Source organism: Geotrypetes seraphini, chromosome 8 (genome assembly GCF_902459505.1).
Source record: "Geotrypetes seraphini chromosome 8, aGeoSer1.1, whole genome shotgun sequence".
NCBI lineage: Eukaryota > Metazoa > Chordata > Amphibia > Gymnophiona > Dermophiidae > Geotrypetes > Geotrypetes seraphini.
In genome coordinates, this window is record NC_047091.1 from 103,602,619 (window position 1) to 103,620,339 (window position 17,721).

The 17,721-nt window shown below is 46.6% G+C and overlaps 1 protein-coding gene across 1 annotated transcript in view; it reads left to right on the forward strand.

Annotated features, from left to right (window-relative positions):
* UPF1 (UPF1 RNA helicase and ATPase) overlaps nucleotides 1–17,721 on the forward strand; it is a 357,405-nt gene that overhangs the window by 56,184 nt on the left and 283,500 nt on the right. The window contains exon 6 of the mRNA XM_033955970.1: nucleotides 9,095–9,256. Coding sequence (XP_033811861.1) covers nucleotides 9,095–9,256 — 162 coding nt within the window. The remainder of the gene's footprint in view (nucleotides 1–9,094; nucleotides 9,257–17,721) is intronic.

Consider the following 17,721-nt stretch of genomic DNA (forward strand, 5'->3'; position numbering starts at 1 on the left):
CCAGGGAATGAAAATTTCACATCAATTTCCTCAAGCTCAACCTTTTCTAAAATATGGGGGCCATTGATATCATTTTGTGATTATTAAACACCAGTTATTCTATTGAAATATACACCATGAATAATACAGAGGGGGAAGGGTTCTTATTTTATTGTGTATATTATTAATAATGGGAAGAAGGGGTGGGTTATGGGTTTATATATATATACAATTGTTGTTTCTCTTGATAGATTTACAAGTGATGTTTTCAAAAATATGTATGATTTTAATTTGTACACTTGTTGAAAGATTAATAATGAATAAAGATTTACAAAAAAAAAAAAATTTCCTCAAGCTCAGAGCGATGTACCATGCCCTCAAGGCCTTCTATCATTTCTGCTTTCAAGTCCTCCTCCGCACAGACAATCAAGTAGCAATGTATTACATAATAATAATAATAATTTTATTCTTATATACCGCCAAAGCCATGATAGTTCAAGGCAGTTTACAACAAGAGGTGCTGGACAATCAGTGGAATGGTCACAATACAAAGTCATCGAATACAAGCTTACAGAATGGAAGAAGTGAAAAACTGTAAAATTCTTAGGTTACAAATCGATTAAACAAATTCGTTTTTACTGATTTTCTAAAACTGAAGTAGAATGAGGAATGCATGATAATGTTACCTGCCAGTCGTTCCATTTACCTGCCTGGAAGGCAAGAGTTCTGTGTAAAAACATAAGAACATAACCATCGCCTCTGCCGAGACAGACCACAGGTCCATCATGCCCAGCAGACCGCTCCCATGGCGGCCCCCCAGGTCAATGACCTGTAAGTGATCTAATGCTCCAAAGCATTTTGTACTGTATAATAACCCTTTTCCTTCAGGAACTCGTCCAATCCCATTTTGAAACCCAAAATCGTACGCTGCTCTACCACCTCTTCTGGAAGCGAATTCCAGGTGTCCACAACCCTCTGAGTGAAGAAGAACTTCCTAGCATTTGTTCTGAATCTGTCTCCCTTCAATTTTTTTGAGTGCCCTCTAGTTTTTGTTGCCCCCGCCAGTCTGAAGAATCTGTCCCTCTCTACCTTCTCTATACCCGTCATAATCTTGTAAGTTTCTGTCATATCCCCTCTAAGTCTCCGCTTTTCCAGAGAAAAGAGCCCCAGCTTCTCCAGCCTCTCAGCATAAGGAAGGTTCTCCATGCCCTTTATCATTTTTGTTGCTCTTCTCTGGACCCTCTCGAGTGTCACCATATCCTTTTTAAGGTACGGCGATTAGTATTGAACGCAGTACTCCAGATGCGGTCACACCATTGCCCTATACAGCGGGAGGATAACTTCCTTGGTTCTGGTAGTGATATCTTTTTTGATAATGCCCAACATTATGTTCGCCTTTTTTGAGGCCGCTGCGCATTGTGCCGCTGATTTCATTGTTTTATCCACCAAAACTCCAAAGTCCTTTTCTAGATTGCCTTCCCCCAATATCATCCCCCCCATTGTGTAGTTGTACATCGGGTTTCCTTTCCCTATGTGCATGACTTTACATTTCTCTACATTGAAGCTCATCTGCCATTTATTTGCCCACTCACTCAGTTTGTTCAGGTCCCTTTTGAAGTTCTTTATATTCCTCAACAGATCTAACCGTACTGGAGAGTTTTGTGTCATCTGCAAATTTTATAACTTCACACTTCGTCCCTGTTTCCAGGTCATTAATAAATATATTGAACAGCAGTGGTCCCAGCACTGACCCTTGTGGAACGCCACTCGTGACTCCTTTCCAGTCAAAATAGTGTCCCTTTACTCCTACCCTCTTTCCTGTCCGCCAGCCAGTTTCTGATCCATCTGTGTATGTCCCCTTCCACCCCGTGGTTTCACAGTTTCCTTAGTAGGTGCTCGAGAGGAACCTTGTTGAAGGCTTTCTGGAAGTCCAGGTATACTATGTCTATGGGGTCACCTTTGTCCAATTGTTCGCTTATCCCCTCAAAGAAGTACAGTAGGTTTGTTTTGCATGATCTTCCATTACAGAAACCATGCTGGCTTGCTCTCATCAGCTTATTTCTTTCTATATGCTCATTGATACTGTCCTTGATTAATGATTCAGCCATCTTCCCCGGAACTGAGGTTAAGCTGACCGGCCTATAATTCCCTGGGTCGCCTCTGGATCCTTTCTTGAAGATAGGTGTAACATTCGCTATCCTCCAGTCTTCGGGATTACCCCTGCTTTCAAGGATAGGTAGCTGTAGTAACTCCGCTATTTCGTCTCTAAGCTCCTTTAGTATTCTCGGGTGGTGAGGAGTGTGTGGCGCAGTGGTTGGATCTACAGCCTCAGCACCCTGGGGTTGTGGGTTCAAACCCCACGCTGCTCCTTGTGACCCTGGGCAAGTCACTCAGTCCTCCATAGCCCCAGGTACGTTAGATAGATTGTGAGCCCACCGGGACAGATAGGGAAAATGCTTGAGTACCTGATTGTAAAAAACGCTTAGATAACCTTGATAGGCGGTATATAAAATCCTAATAAACTTGAAACTTGATTCCGTCTGGGCCCGGAGATTTGTCAGTTTTTAGTCTATCTATTTGAGTATGTCTTCGAGGCTTACCTCCATGCACAATAATTTTTCCTCTTGATCCCCCTTGAAGAATTTTTCCGGTTCCGGCATGTTGGATTTGTCCTCTTTTATGAAGACTGACGAGAAGAACGTACTTAATCTGTCCGCCACTTCCTTTTCTTCCAATACCACTCCCTTCCTGTCTCCCTCATCCAGGGGTCCCACCTCCTCCCTTGCCGGTTGTTTTCCTTTCACATATTGAAAGTATGGTTTAAAATTCTGCGCCTCCTTGGCAAGTCTCTCTTCATACTCTTTCTTTGCTGTTCTGACCACACGGTGACATTCTTTTTGATGCTTCCTGTGCTCTTTCCAATTTTCCTCGGTTTTATCCTTTATCCCAGGACAAGCAGGCAGGTATTCTCACATATGGGTGACGTCATCCGACGGAGCCCCGATGCGGACGCCTCCAAGCAGACTTGCTTGAAGAAACTAGAAGTTTCGAGTCACCCGCACCGTGCATGCGCGAGTGCCTTACCGCCCAGCGCACAGGGCACGTCTCCTCAGTTCTTAGTTTTCTGCGGAGCCGAGAAGTCCGTCTTTTTGGCTCTCTCTGGTTACTGTCGTTGTTCGTGCCTTCTCTCACCGCGGTTTTGTGTTTATTTTTCTCACGAATCGCTGTTACTTATTTTCTTTCTTTTAAAAAAAAAAAATAAAAATTTTTTACTTCCATCCGTTCGTCCGGTACAGACCGCTCGGCAATGGCCCGCGGGCTTCGACTTTGCGTCGGCTGTCTTTTTGTCTATACCCCGACCTGTTACCGGTTTCAACGGTGTCGCAAGTGCAAGCGCACAATATCCCTTACGGACCCTTACGGATGCTGCCTCAAGTGCCTTGGGCCGAATCATCATCCTACATCGTGCCTGCCTTGCCAAACATTTAAGCCTCGTGCTTTTAAGCATCTTTGCTTCCTGGTGGATAACCTCTTCGAGATGGAGTCTTCTAAGCTCTCAGCATCGAAGGTGTCTTTGGCATCGGCCCCGGTCGACGCCTCTCCTTCTACTGCTCCAACCTCGAGCCTCATCAGACCTTCGTCTTTTGGACCGGCTCTTGCTTCGACGTCCTCGGCTGCCATATCTTTTACTGTCTCCTCAGGTCAGATAGCTCAGCCCTCGATTCCGCCAGTGGTGCTTAAAGTTTCGAAGCCTCCCAAATCGAAACACTCACACCACTGTGCGAGAACCTCCAGCCAAGGCAGGTGGGCCGGTTTCAGACGCGGTACCCTCCTTGCCGGCTGTGCCCCAGAGCTCTTTGGAGGAGCAGATTCTTAAAGTCCTCACTACTATGGCACCCACACTGCTTAATCTTCTTCAAACTGGGCATGCAGAAGTCTCCCTTGAGGTCGAGCCGCCTGTGTCCCAGTCTGATCCTCCACACTCGATGCAGGGAACGGAGTCTCTGCGAGTGGCTGGTCGGGCTTCCAAGCACGAGACGAATAGAGTGGAGTTTGTGCAAGTGTATCGACATGATACCTCCCATTCTACCAAGGAAGTCCAGTTTTCGAAGCTGCTTCAGGGCTCTTCCACGCCTATAGATCTTCGATCAACTGCTTCCGAGGCAACCTCTGCTAGATCTTCGAGGTCCAGTTCAAGACACAGTTCTCAACCTCATTCGAGACCTACTTCGAGGCATTCTTTGAGACATCATTTCTCAAAGCCTCGGTCCTCTCCGGCTTTGACGAGACTTTCAACTCCTCGTTCCAAGTCTCCGATGCCCGCTCTCGAAGACATCCCGATGTCCAGAGCATCGTCTAAGTCTCCAGGTTCTTTCATGCCATGGTTTCCTGCCGAGGCTTCTACTTCTTCAACTCCAGTTGCCTCGACGTCTTCGAGTCCTTCTCAAAGCCGGGCCACTGCAGATCAGTTATCTTTTTCCTCATTTTTGAGACAGATGGCTGTAGATCTGAATGTTCCACTAGATACTGGCTCTAAGTACTCTAAAGAATACCTCAAGACCATGCACTTTCCTCAACCTCCGGCTGAGTCTCTCAAACTGCCATTGCACAAACTTCTTGATCAGACTTTTACTCGATGCATGGAGACTTCCTTTTCCATTCCAGCAGTTCCAGGAAAGTTAGATGCCAGATATAAAACCATGCATCATAAGGGTCTTGACAATTCCCAATTGTCGCATCAATCCTTGCTTGTGGAATCCTCTTTAAAGAGATCCCATCCTTCCAGAGTGTATGCCACAGTTTCTTCTGGCAGGGAAGGGAAGACCATGGATAAGTTTGGACGTCGCATTTACCAAAATGCTATGATGTCTTCAAAAGTACTCAACTACAATTTTCTTTTTATTACATATTTTGAGTTTCTTTTTGTCTTCTGCCGAAGTTTTTGAGTTATCTGGATGCCAGCATGCATTTTGAATTCCAAGAAGTCATTGCTTCTTTTTCTCAATTGCGTATCCATCTTCTCCAATCATCTTATGATGCCTTTGAGCTCTCTGCCCGAGCAGCGGCTTGCTCTGTGGCCATGCGTCGTCTAGCCTGGCTTTGCACCGTAGACATGGACTCTACCCTTCAAGATCGTCTGGCAAACATCCCCTGTGAAGGTAATAACCTCTTTGATGAGTCCATTGAGGCTGCCACTAAAAAGTTGTCTGACAATGCTAAATCGTTTGCCTCAATAGTCAGACCAAAGCCTAAACCAACTCCATCTAGGCCTACTTGCCCTCCTGTCATCTACCAGAGGTGTTTCCCTCCAAAGCCGGCGCCTTACACTCGCCCTCCTTTGAAGAAACAGCCACCGCAGAAGCAACAGAAGCCTCAACCTTCTGCTACACCTAAGGCTTCTCAGCCTTTTTGACTGTTTACTCCAGAGCATAACATCCATCGTTCTGCCTCTGTCTCCTTTTCCACCTGTAGGAGGTCATCTCCATCTTTTTTACAACAGATGGACGGTCATAACATCCGACCTCTGGGTCCTTTCCATCATCAGAGAAGGATACTCTCTTCATTTTCATCAGGTTTCTCCAGACCTTCCTCCAAAAGAGTATCCTTCCAGTCCATCCCAGACCGCCCTTTTTCTTCAGGAAGCTCAAGCTCTGCTTCATCTCCATGCTATCGAGCCAGTTCCCTTGGAACAGCAGAGCAGGGGTTTTTACTTCCTCGTTCCAAAGAAGACGGGCGATCTGAGACGCATTTTGGATCTCAGGGCTCTCAACAAATTTTTGGTCAAAGAAAAGTTTTTCCTTCTCTGCTTACACAGAGTCACGGATCTCTGCTTCATCCCAAACTGACAGCTTGGTACCTCTCAACATAACTCCTCTTCAGTTTTCTCAATCTGTTAGAGACGTTTTAGAAGCTTCTAGAAAGCTTACAACTAGACAATGCTATCACCAAAAATGGACTAGATTTTCTACATGGTGTTTAACTCATAAGAAGCCTCAACATTCCTCCTTATCTTCCGTCTTGGATTATCTTTTGCACCTCTCCAACTCTGGACTCAAGTCTACATCCATACGAGTCCATCTCAGTGCAATTGCAGCTTTTCATCAGCCTATTGAAGGGAAACCCCTCTCTGCTCATCCGGTGGTTTCCAGATTCATAAAATGACTTTTTAACGTTAAACCCCTCTCAAACCACCTCCAGTGGTTTGGGACCTCAATGTTGTCCTTTCTCAACTCATGAAGCCTCCATTTGAACCAATTGATAAGGCTCATCTGAAGTATCTCACTTGGAAAGTGGTCTTTCTCATTGCGCTCACTTCTGCTAGGCGAGTCAGTGAGCTGCAAGCTTTGGTTACTGAACCACCATTCACTGTGTTCCATCATGACAAGGTGGTTCTTCTTACTCATCCGAAATTCCTCCCTAAAGTGGTCTCAGAATTTCATCTCAACCAGTCCATCGTACTTCCAGTGTTTTTTCCAAAGCCTCATTCTCACCCTGGAGAATCAGCTCTTCATACTCTGGACTGTAAACGTGCTTTGGCCTTCTACTTGGAACGCACCAAACCACACAGAATTGCTCTTCAGCTTTTTGTCTCTTTCGATCCCAATAAGTTGGGACATCCAATTTCTAAACGCACCATCTCCAATTGGATGGCGGCTTGTATCTCTTTCTGCTATGCCCAGGCTGGATTACCTCTTCACAGTAAAGTCACAGCCCATAAAGTCAGAGCAATGGCAGCTTCCGTAGCTTTCCTCAGATCTACTCCTATTGAGGAGATTTGCAAGGCTGCTACTTGATCCTCGGTTCATACATTCACTTCTCACTATTGTCTGGATACTTTCTCCAAACGGGATGGACAGTTTGGCCAAACAGTCTTACAATATTTATTCTCCTAAGTTGCCAACACTCCCACCATCCCATTCTGGTTAGCTTGGAGGTCACCCATATGTGAGAATACCTGCCTGCTTGTCCTGGGATAAAGCACAGTTACTTACCGTAACAGGTGTTATCCAGGGACAGCAGGCAGCTATTCTCACAAACCACCCACCTCCCCTGGTTGGCTTCTCTGTTAGCTATCTGAACTGAGGAGATGTGCGCTGGGCAGGAAGGCACTCGCGCATGCGCGCGACTCAAAACTTCTAGTTTCTTCAAGCAAGTCTCTTGGAGGCGTCCGCATCTGGGCTTCGTCGGATGACGTCACCCATATGTGAGAATAGCTGCCTGCTGTCCCTGGATAACACCTGTTACGGTAAGTAACTGTGCTTTTTCCATGTCCTGAAAGATTTTTTCCTGTCTCCTATCACCTTCTTAACTTCATTGGTTAACCATGCTGGGTCTTTTGCTCGATTCTTTCTGCACCCTTTTCTAAATCTGGGTATATACTGGTTTTGCGCTTCGTTTACCGTGTCCTTGAATAAGGTCCAGGCTTGCTCCACCGTTTGTGCCTTCTGGAACTGTCCCTGAGTTTTCTCTTTACCATTTGTCTCATGGCATCATAGTTCCCTTTCCTGAAATTGAACGTTGTTGCAATAGTTCTCCTCCCCTTTGGCATACCTATTTCCACTTTGAATTGGATCATGTTGTGATCACTGTTTCCTAATGGTCCCACTACTTCCACTTCTTGGGCAGGTCCTCTCAGCCCGTTGAGGATTAAATTCAGAATAGCTGTCACTCTCATTGGTTCCTTGGCATTAAAACTCAGTTGCCAAGAATTAGACCATTTTTCCAGTAAAAGTAGGTCCTGCCTCATATTGTCAGGCACGGTTGTGATGTCCACTACGTTGCATAGCTTAGAGTCATCGGCAAATAATGTAATTTTACCTTGAAGTCCCTGGAGCAGGTCTCGTTCAAAGATATTAAATAGTATCGGACCCAAGACCGAGCCCTGCGGCACTCCACTGGTCACTTTCAGCGTTTCTTTGGAGTACCATTTACTACCACCCTCTGAAGTCTACCACTGAGCCAGTCTTTAACCCATGCAGTCAATGTTTCTCCTAGTCCCATTGTATTCATTTTGTTCAATAACCTACGGTGTGGGACTTAAAGGCTTTACTGAAGTCCAAATACACTATATCCAGGGACTTTCCCCTTTCAAGTTGTTTCGTTACCCAGTCGAAGAAGCTTATCAGATTGGATTGAAAAGACCTTCCCTTCGTAAAACCATGCTGGTGGAGATCCCTCAGCCTTTCGTCATCCAGAATCATATCTTCCTGGTGTCTTCTTCATCACGATCCAACTTCCTTATCAGTAGATTTGGTGTTGGATTATCTGCTTCATCTGTCTGACTGGACTCAAATCTACGTCTGTAAGAGTCCATCTCAGTGCTATTATAGCTTTTCACGTACCAGTTGAGGGAAAGCCTCTCTCAGCTCATCCTCTGGTCTCCAGATTTTTGGATTGCTTCCGCTTGCTTATTGGGTAAAAGAATTAGACTTAACTATGTAGTCTAGTTCTTTTACCCAATAAGCAAGCGGAAGCAATCCGAAAAATAAAATATTGTATCAAAGTGCTAGCCAATGGACAAAACGTTTTAACTAAGTGGAGAGCAATAAACATCACTATCCATCTAAAGCGGTAGTTCTCAACTCAGACCTAGGAACAGGTTTTCAGAATATCCACCATGAAAATGCATGAGATAGATCTGCATACAATGGAGGTAGCATATGCAAATCTTTCAAAGCATATTCATGGTGAATATTCTGAAAACCAAACTGGCTAGGTGACCCCAAGGATTGGGTTGAGAACTCCTGATCAAGAGAGTCACAAAAAAAACAAACAAGCCATAAATATAGGCTTAAGATAGCTGGATATCTTTAACCAGATAAATTTAACTGTGCTTAAATAGATATCTTTAAACATAACAGTTTAACTATATTTAGGTTATGTGAATATTGTTTGGTTAAATACTGGGCACATTCATTAATAGGCATATATGTTACTTTCCTTCAGTCTGTACCCATCGAAGACAGCATACCTGTACAATAGCAGTTAATGTTGCATGCATGTGAGCAGTTGTTTGGAATGAAAGCATTATGGATAATTAGAGAAGTTATAATAGTAGCCGAAGGGAGGGAAAATCTTTAAAAGAAAAAGTAAAAACACTCATATACAATTTCAGGAAAACCCGTCTGCAACACTGGAGGATCTGGAGAAACCTGGTGTGGATGAGGAACCTCAACATGTCCTACTGAGATATGAGGATGCATATCAATACCAAAACATTTTTGGACCTCTTGTCAAACTTGAAGCAGATTATGATAAGAAACTCAAAGAGTCACAGGTAATAGATTTCAGTATACCTTAAAGCAACTATCTTCTGGTCCACATTTTCTGTTATTAAGGCTAATAGTGATTTTTGTTGTTTTGTGATATTGAGGGCAGGCAAGATTGAGTAAGAGTCTGTAAGGCAGAGCTGCCCAAACTCTGCATCATGATTCTAAAGAAACTTGGGTTTTGGTGTTGCAACCTCGATGGTTGCTCCATAGGATATCTTTGTCCTATACCACCCAAGGATCATACACATTCATTATCCATATGAATTCGGGTCATGGCTACAGAAAATTGATGAGCACTCAAATGTCTGCTGGCTAGAGGATTGAATAGTAAAAATTGAGGCTATGAGCTTCATCCTGTATTTTTATAATGCTGTATTTGGTGTAAAAATGAAAGTAAACTTCAGTAGTTGAATATGGCCCTAGAAAGCTAAGGCTTGAGCCAGAGGAAAGTTGATTTTCATGATTCATATAGATGGTAAAGTATTTGTGGAAATTCAGAAAGATGAAATAATTAGTAAATACCGTACTCTCATCTATTTCTTTCATAATTTCATTAACTGTATTGTATGAATTAATTTTTATACTATAAACAACATTTTTGAGATGTTTCTTTAAGTAACATGATTTGTAATCTTTGAAGAGTTTATGAAAATTTGAGTTTTCTAAGCATCTGTGTTCATATATTTAAATATAATTGGGGAAAGCATATAGTATAAATTCATAATGACTTGTAGAATTCTTCCCAACCTCTTCTTGTGTGTGTGTATGTGAGCAGCTGTCCTCTGTGAGTCCAATGTACAAACTTCTGGCAATCTGGTAAAAAAAAAAAAAACCAAACAGGTTGGGAGCGATTTTGTTTTGCTAGGGCTCAACACAAATATCATGCAAATTATAAGCTCACTATTTGTTCTGAGCAGCCTGTTAAAACAGAGAGGAACTTTGCCTGGTGCCTGCGCAAAAGAGCAAATCGGTAGGCACAGCTCTTCTACATAGGCCCAGTACAGCTTCTGATCGCCAGAACTCTCAAGCAGTTTTTAAATTTTATTTTTGTTTGAACACTCAATATGGGCGCAGCTGTTGTGCATGTGTCATGAAAGTTTGTGTCCTGTGCCTAACAGCTGCGTTCTGTTCATAGGTGCGGGACATACTCTCTCATATAACAGATGTACAAAAGTTGCTGGCAGTTTGAGCCGGTAAAAGGTGGGAGTTCCTTTTAGTGCATCACAAGGAGAGCTCATCCTAATGCGCTCCTTGTAATGCCATTTGCATAGGGTTCTCGGTGGCTGCTACAAGCTCCCGAAAACCCTTTTGCGCATCGGAGGCTGAGCTGCTTTGCAGGTAAGACTGGCTACAACCAGTCTTACTTGCACAGCAGACTTTTTGAGCATTGGGGCCTGTGTGTGTCTTTCACTTAGACAGATGGGAAGGGGCAGCTTTATTCGAGGGGATAGGGTTAATTTTTGGGTGGTGGGGCTAGGAAGGGGGATGAGGTGAGACAGGTGTGATGTGAATAAGGTAACTATAGTTGTTTTTCAGAGTTCTTGAAAGTATAGTTGGACAAGGGGGTGGTTTGGTATGTGAGGAAAGAAGACAACAGTAAAAAGAAAGTTAAAAAAGGTTCTAAGTTACAGAAAGTGGAACTTATTCTTATGAAAATGCTTTTGCCAGTGTTTGAAACCGATGGTATTTTTAATCAGATTCCCCCAAATACCAAGTCTCAAGAGATCTTCACTACTTTTTATGGTGATCTTCCAACTTTTTTGCATTAGACTGGAAATGGAAACTGATACTAATCTGATTTCCAAAACTAATTTCCAGTGCAATAGGTGAGACATTTTGGGACAGTAGGGTTATTTCCCTTTAATTGCATGGTTGCTGAAGGAATCCACTCTGGATTTTTCACTCTGGTACTTCACTGGGCTGTTTGGCTCCCTCTACAGCAGTGGTCTAAAACTCAAACCCTTTGCGGGGCCACATTTTGGATTTGTATGTACTTGGAGGGCCGCAGAAAAAATAGTTAATGTCTTATTAAAGAAATGACAATTTTGCATGAGGTTAAACTCTTTATAGTTTATAAAACTTTCCTTTAACATCTTTAATATATCTTTAAAAGGAAAGATATATAAACTATAAAGAGTTTTACCTCATGCAAAATTGTCATTTCTTTAATAAGACATTAACTATTTTTTCTGCGGCCCTCCAAGTACCGTATTTTCACGCATATAACGCGCGCATTATACGCGTTTTTACCTACCGCGCATACCCCTCGCGTGTTATATGCGTGAGCGCGGTATACAAAAGTTTTTAAACATAGTTCCCACCCCGCCCGACGCCCGATTCACCCCCCCAGCAGGACCGCTCGCACCCCCACCCCGAACGACCGCTCGCACGCGCTCCCACCCGCACCCGCATCCACGATCGGAGCAAGAGGGAGCCCAAGCCCTCTTGCCCGGCCGACTCCCCGACGTCCGATACATCCCCCCCCGGCAGGACCACTCGCACCCCCACCCCGAAGGACCGCCGACTTCCCGACAATATCGGGCCAGAAGGGAGCCCAAACCCTCCTGGCCACGGCGACCCCCTAACCCCACCCCGCACTACATTACGGGCAGGAGAGATCCCAGGCCCTCCTGCCTTCGACGCAAACACCCCTCCCCCAACGACCGCCCCCCCCCAAGAACCTCCGACCGCCCCCCCAGCCGACCCGCGACCCCCCTGGCGACCCCCACGACCCCCCACCCCCCTTCCCCGTACCTTTGGTAGTTGGCCGGACAGACGGGAGCCAAACCCGCCTGTCCGGCAGGCAGCCAACGAAGGAATGAGGCCGGATTGGCCCATCCGTCCTAAAGCTCCGCCTACTGGTGGGGCCTAAGGCGCGTGGGCCAATCAGAATAGGCCCTGGAGCCTTAGGTCCCACCTGGGGCACATGGGCCCAACCCGACCATGTGCCTCAGGCCGCGCCCCCAGGTGGGACCTAAGGCTCCAGGGCCTATTCTGATTGGCCCACGTGCCTTAGGCCCCACCAGTAGGCGGAGCTTTAGGACGGATGGGCCAATCCGGCCTCATTCCTTCGTTGGCTGCCTGCCGGACAGGCGGGTTTGGCTCCCGTCTGTCCGGCCAACTACCAAAGGTACGGGGAAGGGGGGTGTGGGGTCGTGGGGGTCGGCCAGGGGGGTCGCGGGTCGGCTGGGGGTCGGTCGGAGGTTCTTGGGGGGGGGGCGGTCGTTGGGGGGGGAGGGGGTTTGCGTCGAGGGCAGGAGGGCCTGGGATTAGAGAGTTGCGCGGGGACAGAAATCCCACCCGTCCCCACCCGTCCCCGCCAAAGTCCCACCCGTCCCCACCCGTCCCCGCGAGGAATCCCCTCCGTCCCCACCCGTCCCCGCGAGGAATCCCCTCCGTCCCCACCCGTCCCTATAAACTACAGAAATAGTTATTTCATTTAATTATGCTACTGAATTAAAGGCTCTGGTAGAAACCCATTTAAAAATAAGCAAAAAGACTTTATTAATTTGGAAATATTAATTGGGAAGAATACATACTTTGTAAACGGGTTTCTACCAGAGCCTCTAATGTTTATAAATTTTTATCAACACAACTAATATACTACTTTATCCTTAAGCAAAAAAAAAAAATAATAATAATTTTTTTCCTACCTTTATTGCCTGGTTTCTGCTTTCTTCATGTTCTCATTCAATTCCTTCCATCCACTGCCTCTCTTCTCTCTGTGTCTTCCATTTGCTCTGTTACTGTGCCTCTCCCTTTCTCCCCCCTCACAAATTGGTCTGGCACCCATCTTTTTCCCTCCGCTCCCCCCATAGTCTGGCACCTCTGTCTTCTTCCCTGCCAGCGTCTTCTTCCCATTCCCTCTTCCCCATTTCCTTTCAGTGTCCTTCTCCCCCACCATCTTTCCCATGTCCTGTCAGGCAGCATCCTTCTCCCCTCTCTGCCTTCCCCATGTCCTTTCAGTGGCATTCTCCACCCCTTTGTCTTCCCCAGTGCTTTCAGGGTCCTTCCCCCCCTTTCTCCCGTTTACCCCATGTCCTTTCAGCGTTCTTTTCCACCCCTTTGTCTTCCCCAGTACTTTCAGCGGCCTTCTCCCCCCTTAAGCGTCTTTTCTTCTCCACTCCACCTTTCCTCCCTCCCTGCCTCCACCTTTGTGGCGCTTTTGCACCCGACCGACAACAGAACAGGCCCGGTCGGACAAATCTCCCTGTCCTGTAGCCGCGAATCTAAATTACCTTCTTACAGCAGCTGGAGTAGTGAAGCTGCTGTAAGAGGTAATTTAGATTCGCGGCTACAGGGCAGGGAGATTTGTCGGCCGGGCCTGTTGTCGGTCGATCGGGGGATCTGACCGGCTGTGCACATTCTCCGGGGCGGTCCGCCCCCTCCCTCTTTCGTACGCCATTGCCTTCTTCCTACCTGCCCTGCCGCACACAGCCGACCGGAAGTCTTCCTGATGTCAGCGCTGACGTCGGAGGAAGGGAGGGCTTTGCTTAAGCCCTCCCTCCGACGTCAGCGCTGACATCGGGAAGATTTCCGTTCGGATGTGTGCTGCGACAGGGCAGGTAAGGAGAAGGAGACTACCCTCGCGGCTCGACCAACCCCGCTGCGATCCAACCCCGCAGGAACCCCGCGACCCTCGGAGGCGTCCCCACGGGATCCCCGCGACCCTAGGGGGCGTCCCCACGGGATCCCCGTGACCCAAAGGGGGAACCCGCGGGATCCCCGCGGGTCCCGCGGGATTCCCGTCATCCCCGTTCCCGTGCAGCTCTCTACCTGGGATCCCTCCTGCCCGTAATGTAGTGCGGGGTGGGGTTAGGGGGTCGCCGTGGCCAGGAGGGTTTGGGCTCCCTTCTGGCCCAACTACACAAAGGTACGGGGAAGGCAGGTGGGGGTGTCGTGGGGGTCGGCCAGGGGGGTCGCGGGTCGGCTGGGGGACGGGCGGAGGTTCTTGGGGGGGGGCGGTCGTTGGGGGGAGGGGGTTTGCGTCGAGGGCAGGAGGGCCTGGGATCCCTCCTGCCCGTAATGTAGTGCGGGGTGGGGTTAGGGGGTCGCCGTGGCCAGGAGGGTTTGGGCTCCCTCCTGGCCCGATATTGTTGGGGAGTCGGCGGTCCTTCGGGGTGGGGGTGCGAGTGGTCCTGCCGGGGGGGGGATGTATCTGACGTCGGGGGGGGCATCAGGCTTTCAGGATGGGGACAGACCTTCAAGGGGGGACAGTGCACGGAAAGTCAGGGGGGGTGAACGGAGAGTTGGGACAGCGCACGGAAAGTCAGGGCAGTGCACGGAAGTCAGGGGGGGTGAACGGAGAGTCGGGACAGCGCATGGAAAGTCAGGGCGGGCGAAAGGAGCGTCGGGCATCATGCGCGGTATACCCGTGAGCGCGGTATACAAAAGTTTTTGTACATATCATCGTGATTTCTGCGCGCTATACCCGTGTGCGCGTTTTACACGGGTGCGCGTTATTTGCGTGAAAATACGGTACTCTATTTTTTCTGCAGCCCTCACATTTAAAGTTTAATATCTTTTTTTTTTTCTCAAAACTGGCACATTTCAATCACTAAATTGAAAATAAAATCATTTTCCTACCTTTGTTTGGTAATTTCATCAGTCTCTGACTGTGCATCCAATATTTCTTCTCTTTTTTCAGCCTCCTGTATGCTTCCTCTCCTCCAGACCTCATTCCCTCCCCCAACTTTTTCTTTCTTTCTTTCTCTGTCTGTCTTTATCTGATTCCGTGTCCCATTTTTTGCTTTGTTTCTGGCTCCCTGTCCCTCCTTTCTTTCTTTCCTTCTTTCTTTCTTTCCTTCTTTCTTTCCTTCTTTCTTTCTTTCTTTCCTGCTTTCTTTCTTTCTTTCCTGCTTTCTTTCTTTCCTTCTTTCTTTCTTTCCTTCTTTCTTTCTTTCCTTCTTTCTTTCCTTCTTTCTTTCTTTCCTTCTTTCCTTCTTTCTTTCCTTCTTTCCTTCTTTCTTTCCTTCTTTCTTTCCTTCTTTCTTTCCTTCTTTCCTTCTTTCCTTCTTTCTTTCCTTCTTTCCTTCTTTCTTTCCTTCTTTCCTTCCTTCCTTCTTTCCTTCTTTCTTTCCTTTCTTTCTTTCTTTCCTTTCTTTCTTTCTTTCTTTCTTTCTTTCTTTCTTTCTTTCTTTCTTTCTTTCTTTTTCCTTCCTTCCTTCCTTCCTTCCTTCCTTCCTTCCTTCCTTCCTTCCTTCCTTCCTTCTTTCTTTCTTTCTTTCTTTCTTTCTTTCTTTCTTTTTCCTTCCTTCCTTCCTTCCTTCCTTCCTTCCTTTCCTTCCTTCCTTTCCTTCCTTCCTTCCTTCCTTCCTTTCCTTCCTTCCTTCCCTCCCTCCCTCCCTCCCTCCCTCCCTCCCTCCCTCCCTCCCTAAAAAATATCAAGTATCCACTTGTACAGAAAGATAGAGTTATCTAAAGAATACAAAAACTTTGTTATAATTAACACTATAAGAAAGAAAAATAGCTTAACTCCAGCTCAAGTCCACAAATCATAGATCCAAGAAGTAATAACAACGAGCATTAATATAAAGAAAGAAAAAAACAAAACAGGAAATTCAGGAAATCCAGTCAGCTGAAAAGTATCCAGGTTAATTCAATGAGCTCTCATACTGTCCCTGCTTTCAGGTGCTCAGCCGACAAGAAGGTAGTCAGTTGTGTAGGATCAAAGAAAACATATTTTTGCTTGGTATGCCACTAGAGCAGCAGCGTGTCTGGCTGGCTCTTCCGTGGATAGTGCAAGGAGCCGCCAACCCGCGGCTTTGAACGGAACGAGCCGGCCAGACACGCTGCTGCTCCAAAAGGAAGATAATGATCCAGTCCAGACTGCGGGCCGCAAATAAAATCTGGAGGGCCACATGCGGGCCGCTTGTTTCAGACCGCTGCTCTACAGTTTTTTCCTTCTGAATGCATGAATGCAGTTGTGTGTGTTCTGTTTTTCCCATTTTATTGTTTTAATTCAATGTAATTTCATCCCCTTTTTGGGTAAATTAGTGCTTGGAGTGATTTTAAAGCTATGCCTGCTTGATAATTCACAGACTTCGGTTTGTAGCTGATAGGACAATCCCTCTGGATACCTGTTGGCCAGCCTGCATAGTTTTCTCTGGAGCTCAGGGCCATTCCTAAGGTGGTCTCACCTTCTGTTAATCGGGGGTTGAGTGCAGGCTGTTAGGCACCCTTAGGAGGCTCAGCGGTGTCTCGCAGGGTGCTGGCTGTAACATTGCGCCTCTGCTCATTCTGGTACATATATGATGGTCTGCAAGGGTGGAGGTATACTCGGACATTGGAGTCTGACTGGCAGCCCAAAGATCTGCTTTGTAGGAGTATTCCTAGTATTGTGACAGGGATTATTCTTATCCAGCTACTGTGAGAGAGCTGAAGGCAGGTTTGCAGCACTTCCAACTGATCTTGTGAGGTCACAGAGGATACACAGGCTGACAGCCTGTGAGAGACATCAGGGGAGGTGTGAAAACTGGGGTTTTGAGTGTTTCTGAATACACTTCTCCCTCAATATTCGCAGGGGTTAGGAGCAGAGCTGGCCCACAAATAATATTCGGGCCGGTTCTGTCCCAACCCTTCCCCCACCCCCTACCCCCGCCTTCCCCCAGAATCCTGGACCTTACCTTAAGCCCTCTGAGACTCCTCGGAACCTTACCTGGTGGTCTAGCGGGCTTTCGGAGCAGGAACGTGCAGATCACTCATAGGAAATGGCTGCCGTGAGCGCCCGTCGTAATCTCGAGAGACTATGGGAGCTCACGGCAGCCATTTCCTATGAGTGATCTACACGGGGCAGGAGTGTAGGAAGATCGCTCCTGCCCTGAAAGTCCACTAGACCACCAGGTAAGGTTCCGAAGAGTCTTAGAGGGCTTAAAAATAGCCCCCCAAATTAAAATCAATTAAAAAAAAAAAAAATTGCGAATAACCGAATCCGCAGATTCAGAGGGAGAAATGTATTTCCCTATGTTCCCCCGCCTGAAAAATCCTAAAATCGCTGTTTTTTGAATTTGGGAAATGTGAAAAATATTGCGATTTTGGTGCGAATTTTGTGATGGCGGACATATTGGATTTTTTAGCAATTTTATTTTCTAAAGCTCCCTGCTTCTTCAAAACTGCAAATTTTCCTGGAAACTTGCTGGGTTGCAGTCCTTGGGCTCTTTTCTTGTGGATTCTTGCCAGGATTGCATATTTTTAGTGCTTTTAGAGCGTCTTTGTGCCAAATGTTGCAGTGGAGTGCAGCTTCCAGCTTAGCCTCTCCCCTGCTGAAGCAGGACACCAAATACAGCTAGCACGACGGGGTGGCTTTCATGGGTTTTAGGGCTCAACAGGGCTGGTAATTCCTTCCGCCAAGCTGCGGACCTTGCACATCTTCAGAAAAGCTCAGTTTAGCCACCTTAATGTGACCTATGTCCCTGAAGCCGGACATTTTTTCAACATTTTTGAAACTTTTGTACTCTGGATTTCAGACCAC